The sequence below is a fragment of the Tachyglossus aculeatus genome, chromosome 21, assembly GCF_015852505.1.
Source record: "Tachyglossus aculeatus isolate mTacAcu1 chromosome 21, mTacAcu1.pri, whole genome shotgun sequence".
Taxonomy (NCBI): Eukaryota; Metazoa; Chordata; class Mammalia; order Monotremata; family Tachyglossidae; genus Tachyglossus; species Tachyglossus aculeatus.
This window is the reverse complement of record NC_052086.1, coordinates 63,518,370-63,540,788: the sequence shown is the minus strand read 5'-3', so window position 1 is coordinate 63,540,788 and position 22,419 is coordinate 63,518,370. Positions and strand designations below refer to the sequence as shown.

Genomic DNA, 22,419 nt, shown 5'->3' with positions numbered 1-22,419 from the left:
TGAGGTGACTGAAGCACAGAAAAGTTATATGACTTGTCCAAGGTCACAGAGCAGGCAAGTTGGCAGAGGCATGATTAAAACTCAGGTCCTCTGACTCCCAAGCCCATGCTCCTTTCCACTAGGCTATGTGTACAGAACACTGTACCGAGTACTGGGAGAGAATACAGAGGTGGGAATTAGACAATTGTCCCTCGATGCTGATATTATAATCTTGAGTGTATACGTGAGAGGATCTTTTATACCCTGAGCCCATGTGCCTTTTACCCTGTTCCCCTGAAAAGAGGCCTACTAAAATCACATCTCCAGAAAGCCTTCCCTCTTATTTCCCCACCCCATTTTCCCTCTTTTTTTAAACCAGAATTTTGTTTAGCGCTTACTTTGTGCCGGGCCCTGTACTAAGCCCTAGGGTAGATGCATTCTAATCAGGTTGGACATAGGCCATGTCCCAACTGGGGCTCAAAGTTTTAGTCCTCATTTTACAGATGAGGTAACTGAGGCCGAGAAATGAAATGACTTGCCCAAGGTCACACAGAAGACAAGTGCTGGAGCAAGATTAGAAACTAGGTCCTACTGACTCCCAAGGCCCACTATCTACTAGGCTGTGCCGCTTCTCATCCATTAGGCCCTGCTGCTTCCTCGTGGACTTAAGTTGGTACCCCCAAAGCACCTTGATACCCCCTCCAATGCCCACACCTTTAGACTTATGCCCAAATCCTTCCCTACCTGCAACCTATTTTAATACTTATCTTCCCCAGTGGACTATAAACTCTAGTGTACTCTCCCAAGAGCTTGGTACAGGGCTCTGGAAACAGTTAGTGCTCAATTAGTACCACTGAATGATTTATAGGACTAATAAATACTAAGGGCATCCATAATAAAAATCCTCCCTTGGATTGACCTAACATATTTCTTTCCAAGAACTCCCACATGTTTACACCAGTCTTCCTCCCAGTATCCTTGTGAGGTAGGAAGGAGAGGGAATTCCCTATTTTACAGGTGAGGAAATGAGTCGCAGAAGCGAGTGCCTTAGTAGATCTGACATTCTCAGAGTCCTGATTTCCAGGGCAGGGTTTCTTCCTCTTGCCCACAAAGGGAACTTTTGCATGCCAATGGGGCTTGGCATATAATGAGCATTTAACAAATATCACAATTATTATTACACTCCTCCCTTGCTCCCCTGCATGCTAAGGACGGAATCTTTTTCAAATTGTCATCTGCTCCAACATTGAATCCTCAATGGCCCCAGTATTTCACAAAATTTGCTATAGATTCTGACAAGAGTGTGGGTCGGGGCCTGGGGTGGGCTGAGGTCAATTTTATCTTTTCCAGGAGTGACCCATTATAGCAAGCATCCCAGAAATAGACAAAAATCATAATGGAGCAAAGCAACTGAAACAGTGGCACTGATTTAAAAAAAAATTAACATGGCCAATTGAAAGGAGTTGCTAGCTGAGGCAGGCCACATAACCATTGGGCTTTAAAACCCCAACAGCCTTATAGCCTAATTCCTTGTAAGTACTAGTGATGAAATTAACCACTGACTCCAACTCTTCCATGGAAACGGTGACCACACAGCTCGATACAGACACCAGACCTCCTCCTTTAGAAACTATGGCAACTTCTTTATGATGGCACCACATGCCTGTCTTTAGTCACGATTTCTTTAGGAATTAAATATGCCATGGGGTTGGCAGAAACACTGCCAAGCCAAAAGAGCCCCAGGGTGTCTCAATAAACTAGGGCACTGGGTTACTTCGAGCACCTTTAAACCTACGAGGCGTGCACGTCAGACTTTTCAGCTACATGATTTTAATGGGTATGTGAATTCTTTCATTAGATAGCTTTGCAAAAAAAAGGAGCAATATTATTGGCATCTCACTGAAACATAAATAGATAAATTACACTTTTATACATTTTTTTGAACTTTAGACACATACATTCGTGTGCATAACATTGTGAATGGTACACGCAGCTGACAGTAAGCACAAGCAGTTTTAACTCAAGGCATGGTGCTTTGGTTGGCACTCAGGATAACCGCACAACAGGACTAAGACACACTTGTATTCTGCATTCAAATCTGAAGCCAGTAATGGCTCATTAATAAAATTACTTTTTGTGCTGTTTGCAATTTGATCGCCATCCACCATTCGTGGCCAAAATGGGTTCAGTATTTTAAATCACTGAATGGTTAAGGTTGGGAATCAAGCCCCACCTCTCTCCCCCACTTCTTCGTGTTTACATCTCAAAGCTTCAGTTCGTTCACATTCAGGGCATTTCATTCAGGTTGAAAGTGTTTGCATCAAGACATGCTACTTTATAAATTCCTTTCATTGATCTTTATGTCAGTACTACACACAATAGAGAAATAAATCTCCCCTCTCAAGATACATTTCACAAAGGAAATGATCTGGAGTTTTTTGACATGTGCAATGTGGTAGTCAAAAATCTATTTTTTTCCCCACTGACCACAGAATTTAAACCCCAGGGGACCTAAGTAGGGGGTCCGTGGAGCAAGAAACCAGGAAGTCCAACAAGTCTAGTAGCCCCACAGTAGACCCTGACAGAACGCCAGACACCTCCTCCTTACATTTTCAAAGCAGTAGGCAAGGAATTGAACAGATATGACTGAAGTTTCCTGACACTGCCCAGTTCAAATCTCACATACTACTTACGGATGAAGCGGCTGTGCTTTGACACTGCTCTGCACGGCTCTCGGTAAACTCTATTTTGGAGTCATTTGGGCTATTCTACTAGAAAAATAGGACCACAAAATGCTTTTCGGTTGTTTGGTTTCTTGTTTCTTTTGTTTGTTTCTTTGTTTTTGGTTCAAGAAAACATAGCAGGCGCTCTCAGGTATATAAAACTGTTAATTTTAGATAAAAATACAAACTTCACCTTTACAAAAACACGTTTTTCGGTTGAATACACATAAAGCATAACATCTTACCAAAAATAAAGAATTTAGGTTCTGTTCAAATATTTGCCACAGGATACTTCCCTGCAACAATAACATTGTACAATACAGATACAAGAAGAAATTCTACATTTCACACAGCCAAACATGTGAAATCAACGTTAGTCTGTAGACTGTAAAAAGGAGGGCAAATAGCTAACACAGTATCACTATTCGGCGACCGACATAAGCCTTGTAGAGGAGTTTACCTATGATTGATATTCGCACATCGTTGTCTCGAAATGACTTAAATTAAAAAAGGGAAAAACATAAACCAAGAAACGTTTAGAAAATTATGCATAGGTAGGTATACCGTATTTATTTTAATACATCTCATTAGTTTGCATCGTGCTAGGAGAAATACCATTGTATGGCCTCACTGTTACAGCAGCCTTCTATATGTGTTATTGGTAAATGTAGTCCAAGAGATAATAAAAAAGCTAGGCAAAGAGTAAAAAGAAAAGCTTAATAATCACTTTATGGTGTAAAAAAAAAATTCCACTTAAGGCTCCCCAGAAGGTTTTTTTTCTTTAATAGACTTAAAACACTACCGAGCAAGGATGTATTGTTTCTATAGTGTTTGCGTGGCATTTGATACATTCCTGCTTTTTTGTTGCCTGAAGTCCATCAGTGTCCATCCATCTTCATCAAGAAAGCAGGCACATTTCTTGACATAAAGCACCGTTGACCGCTCTGACAGAAATCCGCTATTCACTTAGGTTTTTTGTCACGTTTTGTAGTACTTTTGGTATCTTCCATTCATTCGACTGTTTTTTTGGACAAGGAAGCTTCTTATTGTTTCACAGAGTGCTACAATACTTGCTTTGATGTCACATTAAACAAATGTACATTGTCTCTTTGTTCTCATTAAGTGTTCCTTGAGCCAGTTTTTCACACAGGAGAACAAATCACGTATACTGTCAATAAAGCACCATACATAGTAGGTTCAGGAATGTAACAAATCGTGTACATCCGTGTCCCAGAGAAGATTTTCTAGCTTATTTTCACCTCACATCTGTGGGAAAAAAAGGAAAAAAATGCAATAACTCCATGTGGATGGTCAAAGTTTTACCCTTCTTAGTGAATGCCTGGGGAAAAAGTGCTATTCAACAGGAATATTCACTAACCTGGGAAATGGACAATATTAAATATAGTTTGGATTGCATTATATGCTCACTTCTTAAGTTGAATTTTACACACGGTGTCTTCTACCATACTACTCCCAAAAGACACCTGTTCATCTGAAACAGGGAAAGGATAGTCACCCAACTAAAATGTCACTTCAACAATCCAGAGTTTAGATTTTTTCAGGTGTGAAGCACCGTGGCCTAGTGGAAAGAGCATGAGCCTGGATTCTAATCCCCCCCTGCACCACTTGCCCACTGAAGGACCTTGAACAAGTCACTCAACTTCTACACACCTCAGTTTCCTCATCTACAAAATGGATATTCAAATTAAATCTCTGTTCTCCTTATAATAATAATAATAATAATAATTGCATTTATTAAGCACTTACTATGTGCAAAGCACTGTTCTAAGCGCTGGGGAGGTTACAAGCTGATCAGGTTGTCCCAAGTGGGGCTCACAGTCTTAATCCCCATTTTACAGATGAGGTAACTGAGGCCCAGAGAAGTTAAGTGACTTGCCCAAAGTCACTCAGCTGACAGTTGGCGGAGCCGGGATTCGAACCTTTGACCTCTGACTCCAAAGCCCAGGCTCTTTCCACTGAGCCACGCTGCTTTTCCTTCCTACTTCGATTGTGAGTTCCACATGGGACAGGGACTGTGACCATCATGACTATCTTGTAACTACAGCAACAGTTAGCTTAGCGCTCAGCACATAGTAAGCACCTAACAAATATCATAATTATTCAAAAAATCATAATTAAACAGGATATTCCTCAGCTGTCACCTCAAGCTTGGGAATACAGGCTGATCAATGGACTTGAATCACTTCTGAGACCCATCTAGTCAAAGAATTTTCCCCAGGGGGAAATCTCTTGGATCCAGGTGACACTCTTTATTTCCAGGATTCTGGTGTTGACAGTCCTGTGCAACATCCTTCTGCAGTAATAACCACCACAGGACCCCCCTTAACCTTCCTGCTTTAAAAGTATCCTGGCTTCTGAAGTTTGTACAAGTTCAGATCCTCTCTAGTGTAGACGTTCTAACAGTAGTAGTAGTAATAGTGATAGCATTTACTGAGTGTTAACTGTCTGCAGAGCACTGTACTAACTGCTGTGAGATAATAAACATGTGGGAATTAAACACAGTCCCTGCCACTTTGGGGGCTCACAATCTAAGATGTATCGAGCCATTCTCTAACCCAAGGAGGTTTGAGGCCCAGGCCTGTAATAAGATTTGGCAAATATACATTTTTAATTCAGTGTTTTTAAGAGCCAATGACTCAAGGTACAACCATTTAAAATCTCATCATCCAATCATGCATTATTAAGTGATGCATTTTCCTCCAAAATCAATAATAAAGGAACAAAAGCAAAAAGAATAATATTCAGATTACCAAAATTTAGGAATTAGCACCATTAAAAAAGCAAGAGAGTAAAGTAGTTAAGGAATGCAAGAGGGGATGGTGTGTATAGCTTAAAAGGAAAAATACCAGCAGGTAGAATGATCAAAGCCAATCATATCTAATCTTTGTGCAGCTTTAAGGTAGCAAGTGTCAAGATTCAAAGAGTGATTGAGTTGGTGTGATGATAATTTTGATTAGGTTTTTCATTGTTCGTGGGATCATAGTTTATAGGTCCTACCTGATAATCAAATAGGTCCAGGAGTTTTTAGGTTGGTTTTAACTTTTTTCTTTTCCGTTTTTTACCTGTTTCCCTAGGCCTTCCTGTTAACATAAGGGTAGGGAAGGTAAAAAGCCCTAAGGGAGTGTGTTTGGTTGAAAAATGAAGTAATAAATACTTGAGATGCTTATCTTTCTGAAAAAAAACACTAGATTATCTTTTGCATTCAGGTACTCCTTTACAACCTCTAATTTTGTAGTCTTTATTCCAGAGAAACAGGATATAAAAGCAAAGCTTGCAGCCAATGTCGCTAACACTGTCATTTGAATGCCTAATTTACAAATAGCAATGCCCCCACATTGAATTCAGATCAATTAGGGAATTTTAAATAGGAACAGCTACCACCTGCTCTTCTATGATATTTACCCTTAGTAACATAGCTACTCGGAAAATTCTTGATTATCTGTAAATATTAGGGCAAAGGGATATTAAGGAGAACTGAAACCTTCAAAAATTGGGCAAAGGGAAGGGGAGGGCTTCTTTCCCATAAAATATTTTGCTTGGGTGGCTAGCACGTAGCCTAATTGCTGTAAATGGTTTGACTTTCCCCTCCTTTCCTCTTTCTCAACCCACCCTCTCCTAAGGTAGATTATCTACGGTGTGGCTTAGTGGAAAGAGCATGGGCTTGAAAGTCAGAGGACATGGATTCTAACCCCAGCTCTGCCACTTGTCTGCTCTGTGATCATGAGCTAGTCATATCACTTCTTTGTGACCCAGTTATTTCATCTGTAAAGTGGAGATGAAGATTATGAGCCCCAAGGGGGGACATGGACTGTGCCCAATCTGATTATCTTGCATCTACCCCACCCCAGCGCTTAGTACAGGACCTGGCACACAGTAACCACTAAACAAATACCATTTAGTTTAAAGAAAAAGGAGTACAATACAATGCCTTCCACACTGCTTTCAATATAAACTACTAGACTTGCAAAAGTAAAGTGCCCATCCATCTCTAATCCTGTAGTTTTGGAAACATGTCCAGCTACCCCTGAAAACATCACCCTGCAAGCAGCACTCAGGGGGAAGAAAAGAGGGAACAACTTACCGGTTTCTTCTTCTCGATAATCTGAATTAGAATTCAATGATGTACAGGTGCATTCCAAATGCTCTTCTAACCTCACCAGAACTTCTTTTAATTTTGGCTTTTTCCTAACATATTCAACTTTTGCCACCTGCCCAAAACAAACAAACAAAAAAGGGTAAATTACACCCATATACATATTCTATAATATAACCTATCGATTGTGCATCACAACCTCTGTGACATAATGGTAAACGCTCTTAGATATTAGAGGGAAGCAAGACAAGATTTTAAAAATTAATTTTATCGCTCTGATCCAAGGGTGATAACATGAGATGTCACCAGGAAATCAATGAATCAAATCACATACATGTTCCACAGGGAAACGGAGAATGATAAGGGAAATCCGATGAAATGGAAGAGGCCAGGCTCCTAGAGACCACTATGAAGGCACTATCGTGAATATCTCTGTGAATCTGAGAGGCTATCTACCTACAACCAGCATATGAAAATAACTACAGGCAGAAATGAATTTATGCATAGTCCTATGAACACATATATTAATAACCCAGAAAGGAAATAAAGAATTTCAGTTTTCCCAACATTTCCCCATGACCTCTTCCCAGAAATTTAGGCCAAAGACCGCCACATGCCCAAATCCTTATGAAATGCATTCCCGTGGGGCCTTAAGTATCCATCCCAAGCAGATAGGGCCTTGGTTTTTTAAAGTCTGCATTGAGCCTGAGGGGAATTGAGCCTGCAGTTGCAGCATTTTAAGTTATTTCAAACTCAAAACTGAGATCTCTATCTTTAGACCAGACAAACTGTGGAAGAAACATGTAAGTTTCTGAAAGAATCAATCACCAGCCAAATCAGCCCAAAGTACCACAGTAAACTGGAATCAAAATATTCAGCACAACTCCCTTTGAGGACCAAATGAAAATAAATGTACTTCCTGATCAGGAGAAGTTCAGGGGTACTGAGCACTAGAGTTGGGGGATGGACAACAAAATTGGCACATTTCAATCTCGGGAAAATTTAAAAATAATTCAAACTTTCAGTCAGAGTCAAATATTTGGGATCCAGAATTTCACAGGATCTGGATGCTTGTGCAAAAGCCAGTGTATATTTAGCCCTTAAAACCACCCCCTCCCCCTTCCCGGCATCATCATTACCGTCCCCAACATATACCAAGAGGTTCTGAGAGGGAAAAATGAGCTCACTGGGACCATAAGAAAACCAGACTGGAAGGCTGGATTAGATCCAAAACCCAAACGAGTCCTTCATTCATGAAGTCTGGCGGTCACCCACCTCTGCCATGGAAACTGACCCTGTTGTAGATTCAGTGACATCTCCTTAATGGAGGCATCTCCAGGGGAGAAAAGGCACCTAAGGACATCAACAGATAGGGTAACTCGAGGAAGATGATTATGCAAGGTTCGAGTTCACCTCAACCTTTGGGAGGAAGTGTGGATGGCACGGTGTCAGGGGAATTGTTAGTTGGGACCTCGATTCCAGTAGGCCCTGGCCAGGAGATCAGGAGGGAGGAGCAAATGGGAAGAAAGGGAACGAATGAGCTAGCTCCCATCTGGTTGGAATCACCCAAATGATCAAATTAGGCAGCAGCCCATGAAAAAGGAAGTCAGGGTGAGGACAAGAGTCCTCAAATATGTTTTGTTTTGTTGTCTCTCCCCCTTCTAGACCGTGAGCCCATTGTTGGGTAGGGATTGTCTGTATATGTTGCCGATTTCTACTTCCCAAGCGCTTAGTACAGGCTCTGCACACAGTAAGCGCTCAATAAATGACTGAATGAATGACTCAATGAATGAAATATAGTGCCTCGGATCTAGCCGGCCTACACCAAGTGAAAATTTTGAATTGGATTACTTTTTTTTAATAAACATATTTCTACTTTTTGAAAAGAGTCTAAAACAGAGCCTTACTGCAATAGTTTCTGAAGTAGCTAGATCAAGCTCGCTGTGTAGAAGATACATTTGCTGAATTAATAGTTAACATGGGGAGTACAAAGGGCATGGTCTGCAGAGTGTGAAATCTTATTTAGACGGGTAAAATATTACCAAGTATAACAACACAAAATGATATGGGAGAATGAGAAGCAGCGTGGCCTAGTGCAAAGAGCATGAGTCTGGGAGTCAGAGGACCTGTGTTCTAATCCTGACTCTGCCAACTGCTTGCTGTACAATCTTGGGCAAGTCACTTAACTTCTCTGTGCCTCTGTTTCTTCAACTGTAAAATGGGGATTACAGTTACCTGTTCTCCCTCCTACTTGGTCTGTGAGCCCCATGTGAGACAGGGACTGCATCCGACCTAATTAACTTGTACCTGCCCCAGCTCTTAGAACAGTGTTTGACACATAGTGAACGCTTAACAAATACCATAAGAAAACCAATAAAGTACTTTAATGTGCTCTCCGATTTCATGTCTTGTGGAGTAAAAGTTATGGAGCTGTTAATCCCATTCTGTGTGAGGTCTCTCTACATCAGGAACCTTTCACCTGCAGACAAAAATGATTCAAAATCTTCTCCCAGCTTCAGAGAAATTCTGAAGGTCTTAGTTCCCATCTCAGTGCTGGCTTCAAAGCGTAACCTCTTGATTCAAAGCAGCCACCCAAACTGCTCTTAAATTGGTTCTCTGTGAAGCCCTGTCTTTAGAAATCAGTCAAGCAAGGAAGAAAGCAACGGTATACATAAGCAAGGAAATCATCTGTTTTCTTGAATGTGCAAGTCACTAAGTGTTTCAAAAGGAAACCAAAGGGAGTGAAGTGTGACAGTAGATGTGCTTCCAATTTCAGGAGCCTCCCCTCCAAGCTTATCCATATAATTGTGGTATTGGTTAAGTTGCTTACAATGTGCCAAGCACTGTACTAAGCACTGGGTAGATACACAGTAATCATCCATATGATGGGAATTTGATATTAAATTGGTCCACAGTAAAAACAGGGAGAAGAGAGATGTTTCAAAACTGCTGAATTGTTGCAGTGGTGAATCGATGTGGGTCTCCAGGTCTGCTGATGAGTCTATGTCAACACACAGACCCACTAACGCTATATTCAACTATGAAATATCCAATTCTGGACCACAGGTCATATTAAGCTGACAGCCAGTGGGAAGTTTCTAGCTACTACACCATGAGCAGCCAGTTCCTTTGGCTACATCACACTGAATTTCTCCATACTGAAGGCTCAGGGTCTACAGTGGAGTTCATGGAAAATTGGCTGGGGCAGCAATTCAAAATTAATCGAGAGTCCTTTTGGCAATGAGTGATTAGAAAGGGAGTGAGCAAGGAACCAAAAAGAGATCCCTCCAAGCCCTAAGACAAGCCTGTAGCCAAATGCAAATCATTATCATCAAAGGGCATTGCCTTGTCTGGGGCTTCAGAATCAGCTGACCTATCTTGCAGCAAAACTGGCAGTTTTTCCAGTTATCTCTGGGCTTCAAATTCAAGTGCATGCATTTATTACAATTTATCTCATCTTTGCTTTCAGAAAACATCAATCTTTTCTTTATTGTGCCAAGAGAATTCATTCAAAAACTGAATGTGATGACTAAAGAAAGTATACTAGCCAACACTCATTTAAAAAAACAAACCTTTGACTTATTGGACACCTATTAGTATTAATATCATGGAGAGAGTGACTGAAACCACCCTCCGAGTTGTTGCCCCTCTGGTCAACAAGATACCATTCCTATTTCCATTTTTCTTGCAAACAAAATGCTACAAATTCAAGCTACAGTAGCTGAAATGTCTGAGTTGAAGATAATTTCCAAGGCTGCCAGATTTCTACTGGACAAGATTTAAAGCTGGCCGTGACCCATAAGAATACTTTGCTGAAAGGTTAACTTTGGGTCAAAGCAATATGTTTTTTCCATCTCTTCCATCAAAATCTAATACTACCCAAAGCTTTGCATGCAAAGAATTTGAAAAAGTAGGGTCCTTCTGAGACACTTGGCATCAAAGGGTAAATACTTCTCACATTTTCGAGCAATCGTGATTAAGGCCAGGAGGTCTAGAGACCAATGAAAAGCCATAACAGCTCTCAAAATAACTTGGGTATCTACTACTACAGTCCTGTTGCTGAAATGACCAATGCTGGAAAACAACAACTTGAATCAAACTAGACTCAGTGTTTTTCATCAGGTCCCACATTTTAAAAGTTACAGCTTAATACACAATATAGTATCATCTCGGAGACCTAAAAGTCCAGGCTGCAAGAAATTCTCCCATCTGAATTCCACACCTTGCCTCTCTAGGCACTCTTGATTTTTCAGATCTGAGAGCCAAAAAAGCTACCTCTATTACTACTGGCAGCTTGCTAAAGGGCATAATAAGTGCAAGTGATTGAACATTTTATTAAACATTTAAGTAATGAAAAGAGCCCAAATGGGCGGAGAGGGAGAGTGGCTTCAAGGGACCAAGCACATTCTGGATTTCTATTTCTCCCAGGTGAAAATGGAGTTGATACCAATCCCATGGAATTTCCCTGGCTCCCACGACCTTGTTTAACCCACTCTACATTTGGGGAAACAGGGATTCTAGGATATTTAGCCATGTTTGGCTACTTCCCTAGATATCTAGGAAATGAAGATTTGCTGCTGCTGCTGCTGCTGCTGCTGCTGCTGCTAAAAGTTTATAAAAAACCCTCCTTCTCCTTCAGGCAACCCAAGCTGAAAGATTTATAAGACACTGAAGACATTCCTGTTTGCAAGTTAAAGCAACACAAGACACAATTAAATTCCTACATTTTTGTCATCTCATAACACCTGCTGCCACCATGGACTATATAATTAGTGCTGAAGGCTACGTCCCACCCCATCTCCTGCCTTTATTTTCTCTTCTCTTCATTTCTTCCCCCTCTCCCTTGTCACCCAACTTGTTACTACAAAGCCAGGGATAATCAGGCTGCTATAAGGCTTCGAAACAACCTCCTTCAAGAATTCCTCTCGAAACCTGAGAAAGTCAAGAAACCTTTGGACAAAGTAGTAAATATAAATTGGCCAATAACTGCAAACAGTCAGAAGAGCATTTGCCGAAATACCAAATATTTTCTTCACATCTCCCACTCTAGACTGTAAGCTTGCTGTGGGCAGCAAATGTGTCTACCAACTCAGTTATACTGTACTCTCCCAAGCACTTATTAAAGTGCTCTGCACACAGCAAGCACTCAGTAAATACCACTGATTGATTCACTTTCCTATCCTGTAAATTCCTCAAAGGCATGGTCTATGTTTTTACTTCTATTGTAAGCACTCAGTACAGAGCCCAGCACACAGCAAGAGCTTAATAAGAGCTTAACGTCATCCCCCGGGCCTGGAATGCCCTCCCTCTGCCCATCCGCCAAGCTAGCTCTCTTCCTCCCTTCAAGGCCCTGCTGAGAGCTCACCTCCTCCAGGAGGCCTTCCCAGACTGAGCCCCCCTTTTTCCTCTCCTCCTCCTCATCCCCCCGCCTTACCGCCTTCCCCTCCCCACAGCACCTGTATATATGTATATATGGTTGTACATATTTATTACTCTGTTTATTTATTTATTTATTTATTTTACTTGTACATTTCTATCCTACTTATTTTATTTTGTTGGTATGTTTGGTTCTGTTCTCTGTCTCCCCCTTTTAGACTGTGAGCCCACTATCGGGTAGGGACTGTCTCTATGTGATGCCAATTTGTACTTCCCAAGCGCTTAGTACAGTGCTCTGCACATAGTAAGCGCTCAATAAATACGATTGATTGATTGATTGATTGATTAATAAATACTGCTGATGGACAGAAATGCTGGAAGGAGAAAGGGACACCAGTAAGGGCTATACCCGGAAGTCCTAATCCCAATTCATCCCAATAATTACTATTATTATTAACTCAGCCCAGTAACTTCAGGAATGAACCAAATCTTGCCGTGCCTCGCTTTCTCCACCGGTAAGGCCCGGATCATCAAGTCTGGCATATTTCTTTCCTCTCAAATCTTAGTAGCCGCAGCTGTCTATTTTCGATGAATGAAACAGAATGAAGTGCAGTGGGGAGCTCTACCCTACATAAAATCCAGAGGTATGGCCAGTAGTGATATAGCTCCAGATCTGAGAGCCCCACCCGGCATTACATCCAATTACTTCATGGAATTCAATTCCCTCACCAACCCTTCATCTCCCAGTCATGTTTCTCAAACCTGGACTTTCATTCATTCATTCAGTCAATCGTATTTATTGAGCGCTTACTGTGTGCAGAGCACTGTACTAAGCACTTGGGAAGTACAAGTCGGCAACATATAGAGATGGTCCCTACCCAACAACGGGCTCACAGTCTAGAAGGGGGAGACAGACAACAAAATAAAACATGTGGACAAGTGTCCAGTTCTCAGAACAAATAGAATTAAAGCTAAACGCACATCATTAACAAAATAAATAGAATAGTAAATAAATAGTAAAATAAATAGATAATAGATCTGTACAAACATATACACAGGTGCTGTGGGGAGGGGAAGGAGGTAGGGCGGGGGGATGAGGAGGAGGAGAGGAAAAAGGGGGCTCAGTCTGGGAAGGCCCCTTGGAGGAGGTGAGCTCTCAGAAGGGCTTTGAAGGGAGGAAGAGAGCTAGCTTGGCGGATGTGTGGAGGGAAGGCATTCCAGGCCAGGGGGAGAACGTGGGCCGGGGGGTCGACGGCAGGACAGGCGAAACCCAGCTTCTCTACTTTGGTCGGGGTCACTCCCATCGCTGTCTCACTTGTCCCAATTCTGTGCTGCTTTGGGCTGAAATGGGGAAAACCTCAACTGGTCACTCCCTGGCCCCTCCGTGAACACAATCCAGAAGTTGCTTTCTATACTTCAGCTGAAAGAAGCACAGAAGCACAGCGAGGCAGAAGAGACTGATCAAATCACCTTCTACATCATCCTGATTCAGTGCTACTTTCCCTCCCGACAGTACCTTTGTACAGATTTATTACTCTATTCATTTTACTCGTAAATATTTACTATTCTATTAATTTTGTTAATGATGTCCATCTAGCTTTTTTCTATTTATTTTGATGACTTGACACCTGTCCACATGTTTTGTTTTGCTGTCCGTCTCCCCCTTCTAGACTGTGAGCCCGTTGTTGGGTAGGGACCATCTCTATATGTTGCCGACTTGTACTTCCCAAGTGCTTAGTACAGTGCTCTGCACACAGTAAGCGCTCAATAAATGATTGAATGAATGAATGAATATGAAGGAAAGTAAACCCCTTCTTTCCAGCAATGAAGGAGGAGGTTGTCATGGCTGCTGCTAAGACTGGAATCTTAATCCCACCACCACCTCAGATTTGAGGATCATAAGGGATTATAGAAAGTCTTGCATCAATTTTCAAGAGAGCAGAAAAACTTTTCCAAAGTCTGCAGACCCCGACAGAGAAAGAAGTGCAAAGGTGCATAGTGATGTTCAGAAGAACTTAGCCTACTGCAAGGCACTGCATGAAGAAAAGACATTTACTGTTCAACCTAAACTGGACAAATTTTCCACTCCAGTAAAGTTGGAAAAACCACTACTACAGTCAGCAGAGCAAGCTTCTACTTTTGTAGCCTCCTACTATTAATAATGATATTACAACTCCCTATTGACTGAATGTTATGATACCAGGCTTTAAATTACTGATAGAGAATAAAGAATAGATAGCAGTACTTGATGGTACAAAATACTGCATGTAAAGGAATGTCGTATTATTTTTCCAGAAATTCTGGAACAGATCACAGTTTACGATACGTAAATCATGGGGAAAAAGTTCTCCTTGATCCAGCAATCCATGATACATCCAAGTTTTTGAAACATCTTATAACTGTCCTGTGGAGCATGCCCATATAGCCAGTCCAGGAAAACCAAACACTGATGGAGTACAGATAGGCTGCATCCAATTACAATTATCTAGCATCTACCCCAGTGTTTAGTTCAATGCCCGGCACAGAGTAAATGCTAAACAAATACCTCAATTATTGACACCTGGGGGACCAGAAGTGTCCTGGATCCCAGAGGACTGACTTGGGAGTCATCCAGACCTCATCCTGTCCCACAAGACCACTCTTCGAGCCATAATGTCAAGCCTCAGCAGAGAAGACCCATGGAAAACAGAAAGCCTAGAGAGCACCTCCAGTCAGTTCGAGAAGCAGCATGGACTAGTGGATAGACCATAGGCCTGGGAGTCAGGTGGTAATGGGTTCTAATCTCTGCTCCACCACTTGTCTGCTGTTACCTTGGGTAATTCACTTCACTTCTCTGGGCCTCAGTTCTCTCATCTGGAAAATGGGGATTAAGACTGTGAGCCTGTTGTGGGCAAAGATTGTCTCTATTGCTGTACTGAACTTTCCAAGCGCTTAGTACAGTGCTCTGCACACAGTAAGTGCTCAATAAATATGACAATGAATGAACGAATGACAGAGACTGTCCAATTTGATTATCCTGAATCCACCCCAGTGTTTAGAACAGCACCTGGCACATGGTAAGCGCTTAACAAATACCGTAAGTATTAAGTGTGGCCAATGTTGTTCTGCTGAGTTCTCCTTCAGAGTAATTCTCTGACTTTGGCCACCACATTGAAAATGCTTGGCAACTTAGGATACACCAAGCATGCCACACAAAGCGATTGAACCAAAATGCTATTCTGCACTGGAATTACTAAATAAAATGGAATCAGTTTGCCCAAGAATGAGGAGCTGCACTAAATACAAAGTCTGAAAATGGCATGCAGAATATCCATGCCCTCAGTGTAAACACTCAGTTCATATGTTAGCTGACTTAGCTCAATAGATACACACTCCCGCCTACATAACTTACATCATAATGATAGTGTTCAACCCAATCAGCTCAACAAACTTCAAGTTAATCCTAAACACAAGAGCACTCCCGAAGGACTTAGGTTATAAACTTGAACCCTACGTAAAACTATACTGTGAACCTTTCCGAAACAGGCTGAGGAGGAAGAGGTGGGCAGGTTTTTGAAGAGTCATATACAAGGTATAATACCTGGAATGCTGGAACATTTTTGACATTAAAAATATAGAAAACTGTAATGTTTGCAAGGGTCCAAATTCTTGTAATTCATTTATGGTCAGTTTGCCAATCTCCTTAAATCCCAATTAAACTCATACATGTGTTTGGATATATCAATTTTCCTCCAATTATCCATGCTAGAGAATGCAAATACAGCTCTAAGTTTAAGGTGGTAAACACAACGGTCTCCTTTTATATTCACCAAGAATATTTAGGTTCTAAGTTGCCCACAGTTCCTCAAAAGTCCGACCAAAACTACCTTTATTTTCAACAAACTGACACTGGAGCTAATGTGGACAGACTGCTGAAAGGGCAATGGGTTTGCAAGTTCAATCAATCAATCAACCAATTAATGGTATTTGTTGAGTGCTTACTGTGTGCAGAGCACTGTACTAATAAGCCGTTGGGACAGTACAGTGCAACAGAGTTTGTAGACACATTCCTTGCCCACAGGGAGCTTATAGACTAGAGGGGGTGATAAACATTAATATGAATAAATTATGGATATGCATGTAAGTGGGGCTGAGCGTGGGGTGAACATCAAGTGCCCAAAGGGCACAGATCCAAGTACATAGATAACCCAGAAGGAGAGGGGGTTGGGGAAAAAAGAATCAGGAAAGGCCTCTTGGAGGAGAGCATTATTATTATTATTGTATTTATTAAGTGCTTACTATGTGCAAGGCACTGTAACCTTAATAAGATGTAATCTTAATAAGGCTTTGAAGGTGGGGAGAGTGGTGGTCTGGTGTATATGGAGGGGAAGGGAGACCCAGGGCAGAGATCTCACCCAAAGACCAGACATACCTACCAAAAAATATAGAAATCAGTCAGTAATATTTAAAGACCACTTAATTTGTACTGAGCACTTGGGAGAGTACACTGTTCTTAGGTCCACTCTGGATTAAAGGTTCAAAACCAAAGTCACCACTTTCATCACCCCTTAAATCCCTGGTAGAGTTAGGAGCAAACAATGCAGAACCCATGTGGTGAAGTGGGACAAACTGAAGCATGAAGAAGAGGGACAATTAACACAGTCACCCAGAGAAGATAAAACAGCCAGGTCCAACACCCAAGTCGTCTCATTCCCATTCAACCTCTTCCTTCTTCCTTTCTCTATCTCCCTGTCCCACCGCCCCATTTTACATATGTACCCACTTTAGGATGACGTATGCAGCTCTGGTCACACCAAAGAGGAAAGTGACCCAGTTATTTCACAATGTTTATAGGCCACAAAACCCTCCCTACTGCCCTTTAGTCCAAAACGCTTCTTATGGTGCATGAAATGTTGTAAAATATCACCCCTGGAAAAGATTAATTCTCAGGAGCTCTAATTCCCACCTCTGTATACTTTCCCAGTACTTTGCACAGTGCGCTGCACAAAGAAAGCCCTTAATAAATACCATTACTACCACTACTACTGCTACTACAACAGCATAGTAATAAATAACTAATTGGTGAAGAAAGGGTAAAGAGCAGTAGAGTGGAACAGCAGGTGAAGGGCAGAAGTCCCCATTTTCCCCCAACCCAACCTCCCCCTCCCTGTCAGGTGCTCTTACTCTGAGCCAGAAGAGTAAAGTCACAACAGGATAAAAGACAGCTAGCCACTAACTGGCAAAGGGACTTGGGTGATGATCAGAAGCAGAGCCATTGGAAAAGGGAGAGATCATTCAAGGGAGAATGAAAATGGACTGGGAATGAAGAGCTTTGAATCAGTGGGTAAGACTTCACCCCTAGGCTGAGGTTGGCTAAGATCTCTCTTTTGTTCAGAGCCCCAGTGCCAGGGAAAGCCAGAGGGGCTTGGAACAAAGAGCCTTTCAGCCAAGGGGACACAGCAAATCACTAGGATCAAGGTAAATAAATAGCAAGCATTTTCCTTATCAATCAAAAGGATCGGCAGACTGTGGCAGACCAGGTTTTTATAAGAACAGCTGGCACAGATATCTGAAGGTTCTTTATCAAAGACAGGTTAATTGGCACCTTATTTACCCAACATACAATCCCCGAGACAACAACAAGCTTCGATAGCATAAAGAAACAAGCTTTGGCTTATTGCCTCTTATGTAATAGGGGGTACTGACCTTTATGGCTGGACATTTTTCCAGTGTGACGAAGTCTTGCTGACTACAGGGCCATGAGCTCACCACTACAGAGCTGTAAGTTTGGGGATCTCAATCAAAAGGAAGCGTTTATAATTTTTTTTTAACGGACTGACCCCCAAGCCCTAACACAAAAAGGTTCACAGCAGCATTCCAGAAATAACCCACATGAGCCCCCGAATACAACTCTTCATGCTACCTTCTCACTGACCCCACAGTAGGGTTTGCTAATAAAGAAACACAAAGGCATTCAGTTCTAAAAACGGGATTTCCAAAAGGCCCTCACTGAAGCTCATAAAACAATTAATTATATCAAAGCCAACAACGGGGTCTGACATTTGGTGGGGGGATAAATATGGATTCTGTGGAGAGATTTCTGGTGTGACTTGAGGTCAACTTTCAGCATCTACAATAAGCATCCTGTTCCACCCTGACCTCTTGTCCTTTTTGATACTTGAACCAATGAATGCTTGAAGCCGGATGTTTTTTTCCCAGAAGGACCTGCCGTGGGTGAGGGTTAGAGAAGAGAGGCACTTCCCCAAATCATACTAACAGTGCTTGAGAAAAAATAATAAAAATCACTAAAATCAGTCACTGCCATCATTGATGTTTTCAACCGCCCAAGGGTCAAGAGGGAAAAGCCAAGTATAGTCAAGAATAGCCAAGAATAGTCAAGAGCCAAAAGCGAACAAAATTAAAAAACTCAAGCCTGAAGGATTTCAGCAGTCCCAACAGGCTCTACTCTGCTACTTTGAGGCTACAACACATCCTCAAATTTACCTTCTGAAATCATACTGCGCAAATGCTAAAACGTAAAAATATAATCGTATCCAAGGGTGATTTGTAACAGTGGTGTCTGCAAAGTCAGAGAGTTGTTCTTTACCCTCACCAGGGCCTCCCTTCAAGGCCCTACTGAGAGCTCACCTCCTCCAGGAGGCCTTCCCAGACTGAGCCCCTTCCTTCCTCTCCCCCTCATCCCCCTCTCCATCTCCCCGTCTTACCTCCTTCCCTTCCCCACAGCACCTGTATATATGTTTGTATGTATTTATTACTCTATTTATTTATTTATTCATTTATTTATTTATTTATTTATTTATTTATTTTACTTGTACATATCTATTCTATTTATTTTATTTTGTTAGTATGTTTGGTTTTGTCTCCCCCTTTTAGACTGTGAGCCCACTGTTGGGTAGGGACTGTCTCTATATGTTGCCAATTTGTACTTCCCAAGCACTTAGTACAGTGCTCTGCACAGAGTAAGCGCTCAATAAATACGATTGATGATGATGATGACCAGATTGTACACTCCCCGTGGTAGTGGAACGTGGGCTTTCCTTCTGTTAAAGTCAGTCAGTCATGTTTACTGAGTGCTTATTGTGTGCAGAGCACTTTACTAAGCGCTAGGGAGAGTACAGTATAACAACAAACAGACACATTCCCTGCCCACAACGAGCTATCTCTCCTATGGGTTTAACCCAGTGCTTTGCATTCAGTAGATGCTTAATGAATACCATTCATTGGTTGCTTGTTGAAAATTAGACACTGAGTCATGTTCAATTTCCAGCCCTGAGAACATTTCAAACTGAAATGTATGTTGGAGCTGGGGAGCTTTCTCTGAAGGCCCCAATGTAGCACTCACATTGAGGGGTGCCTTGCCTCTGCCTGATCAAGATCATCATGATAATAACGATAATCACAATAATAAGGTATGACATTTTCCTTCCCCTACAGAGTGGCCTGCTTATGCTTTCACTGGTTTCCCTGGTTAGCATAATCAGGTCATTCAGAAATGCAGTTCAGCTCTTGGGCTGAACCGGGCTCTGCACGGAGACCCCAACACTTGCACAATGGATAAGTAAAATCATTTTTTGAAAGTTTTGAAATATAAATATTTCTAGCCCAAATTGCCAAATGGAAAGGGAAATAAGGGAGGTTGATGAACTGTCAGGGAGCCCTCAAGACTAATGCAACCAGATCTCACAAAATGATACAACATCCTTGTCTGAAACTATGGGGCCCCGATTAAAATAGTTCCAATGAACTGTGCTGAAGCACAGACTAAACACTCCCAATACATGTTGTTAAGTTTTAGGGAGACCACCCTGTGCCTTTACTTTTGCATTTTGGTAATCATGTAGAAGTATTCCAAACCAACATTTGTTTTGAATCCTGATCCCACTTGAAATTGCCTGAAAGGTGTTCTACTGGTCATGAAGAGAAGCAGCGTGGCTCAGTGGAAAGAGCCTGGGCTCTGGAGTCAGAGGTCAGGGGTTCAGATCCTGGCTCCGCCACTTGTCAGCTGTGTGACTTTGAGCAAGTCACTTCACTTCTCTGGACCTCAGTTACCTCATCTGTAAAATGGGGATGAAGATTGTGAGCCCCCCGTGGGACAACCTGATCATCCTGTAACCTCCCCAGTGCTTAGAACAGTGCTTTGCACATGGTAAGCCCTTAATAAATGCCATCATTATCATTAATTCTCTTTTTTTAATAAAATTTGCAACTGTAACAAACACTAGTACACACCTCAGGAAAACTGCAGCAGGGAAATAGTGTGGTCTAGTGGATACAGCACAGGCCTGGGTATCAGAAGGATCTGGGTTCTTCTAATCCCAGCTCCACCACTTATCTGCTCTATGACCTTGGGCAAGTCACTTAACTTCTCTGTGCCTCAGTTACCTCATCTGGAAAATGGGGATTAAGATTGTGAGCCCCATGGTGGACATGGACTGTGTCCAACCTGATTAGCTTGTAATCACCCCAGAGCTTAGAACACTGCCTGGCACATAGCAAGTGCTTAGCAAATCCCATATCAAAAAAATTAAAAAGAAAAAACTACACCCATAGAGCACACTGAGTACATATTGACAGGCACAATGCTTTTCAATCTAAAAAGTGTCAATAATACAGTTACAAGTCAACACATGATCCAATTGCTTGTCAGTAGTTCACTCGATCATATTTTGTACTGTACTTTACTGTACTGTACCGCACTGTACTTAGTGGTACTCTGCCCCAAAGCTACTCTTACTTCAAAAATCCCAGGGCTTATTTGGAGGCATTCTCACCTACTGTTTAAATTCAGGGGCTCCAAAAGGCAATTTCTAAAGGCCAAGATAGAATTCACAAGCTAAAACATTCCACCAATGAACCAATAGCATTTACTGAGCATGTAATTTGAGCAGAGCACTATATACTACATGCTTGGGAGAATACAATAGAGGTAGAGAATGTCTGAAAGATCAAAATCATTTAACTTCCTCAAGGAGCATTATATAAAATACCCAGGGAGTGAGAAAACTTCGAAGCATAGTGTCTTCAGACCTAAAGCTCCTCTTGTCCTGTCTTAGGCTGTTGAGTCATTTCCGACTCATAGCAACTCCATGGACACATCTCTCCCAGAAAGCTCCACCTCCAACAGCAAACCTTCTGGTACTGTAACCATGGAGTTTTCTTGGTAAAAAGACGAAAGTGGTTCATCATCGCCTTATTCCATGCAGTACAGCTCCTCACCTTGATAAATAAATGTTCCCATTTAAACCCTGTAGAGCTTAATTAAGAAACTGTATCTCATTGGGTCTTTCTACTTGATTTGAGAGCTGGACTGAGATCATGGGAGAAAGAAGTCAAAATATCTCTGTGGGTTAAAGAAAAATGTAATGCTGTACAGGAAATCAAAATTCCCAAAATACGTTTTAGTAGTCCCATGTTTCAAGGGCAGTCTCTTCTGGAGCAAATCAATGTTCTTGGCCCCAAAGAGGACACAGTGCATGGTGAACAGTCAACATAAAAAATGGCACATTCTGATGAATTCAGAGTTGGAAATTCCTCTTAGAATAGCAATCTCCAACTTGTAACCCATAAGCAATACAAAACCCAGAGAGTTTTTTCAGATGTCCAATGAGTTTTTTGAAAGCCTTCTCAAGGACTCTCTCCCTGGCTCCCTGAAATGAAGCTGGGAGACCTCATCTGGAAGTCCTCCTCTACCTCGTCCTCATTTACACCCTCCTCTGCCCCACTCCCCTTCCTCCCCCTCCTCCTCCTTCTTCTGCCTGGCCCAGCTCTCTCAAGAACACAACATGACTGCCTTCACCCACAGACCCGAACCTCTCTCCACATATACGTTACGGCTTTCCAAAATCTGAAAGCTCAGGAATGAGGCATGTTGAAATTGGCCCCTGGCTGAGACGAGGCCAGGGAGCTGGGGCTCGAGTGGGACGATGCATAGCTGTGAATGAGAGAAGACCTCCTGAGGTGGTTCAGCCTCTGGACAAAGTGAAGTGAGCTGGAGCTCACTGTGGAGCAACAGTCTGGTTCTAACAAACGTGCTCTGCACAGGGCGCTGACGGCATCTGCAGACGTGTGAAGAAAGGGACTCCTTGGACAAGCAGTGCAAGGGTTACTGATAACCATATCAGCAAATCCTCCTTACCTCCCCTCCCCCAGTTCCAAGTAAACACCCACACAGTGGACCGATCGCAACCAAAAAAGCCACCAAAAGCTCCAGAGACGGGAGTTCACGAA

General features: G+C 42.0%; 1 protein-coding gene across 3 annotated transcripts in view; it reads right to left on the bottom strand.

Moving 5' to 3' along the window:
- Nucleotides 1–1,792: 1,792 nt before the first annotated feature.
- The window catches only part of PDGFA (platelet derived growth factor subunit A), a 36,944-nt gene continuing 16,317 nt past the window's right edge, over nt 1,793–22,419 (bottom strand). Inside the window, exons 5-7 of one of the 3 annotated variants that reach the window (XM_038763446.1) lie at nt 6,805–6,931; nt 5,721–5,803; nt 1,793–3,968 (exon numbers count right to left, since the gene is read on the bottom strand). In XM_038763446.1, the coding sequence (XP_038619374.1) occupies nt 5,748–5,803; nt 6,805–6,931 (183 nt within the window). In that variant the 3' untranslated portion in view covers nt 1,793–3,968; nt 5,721–5,747. The other 2 variants (XM_038763447.1, XM_038763445.1) reach the window with 2 other exon arrangements.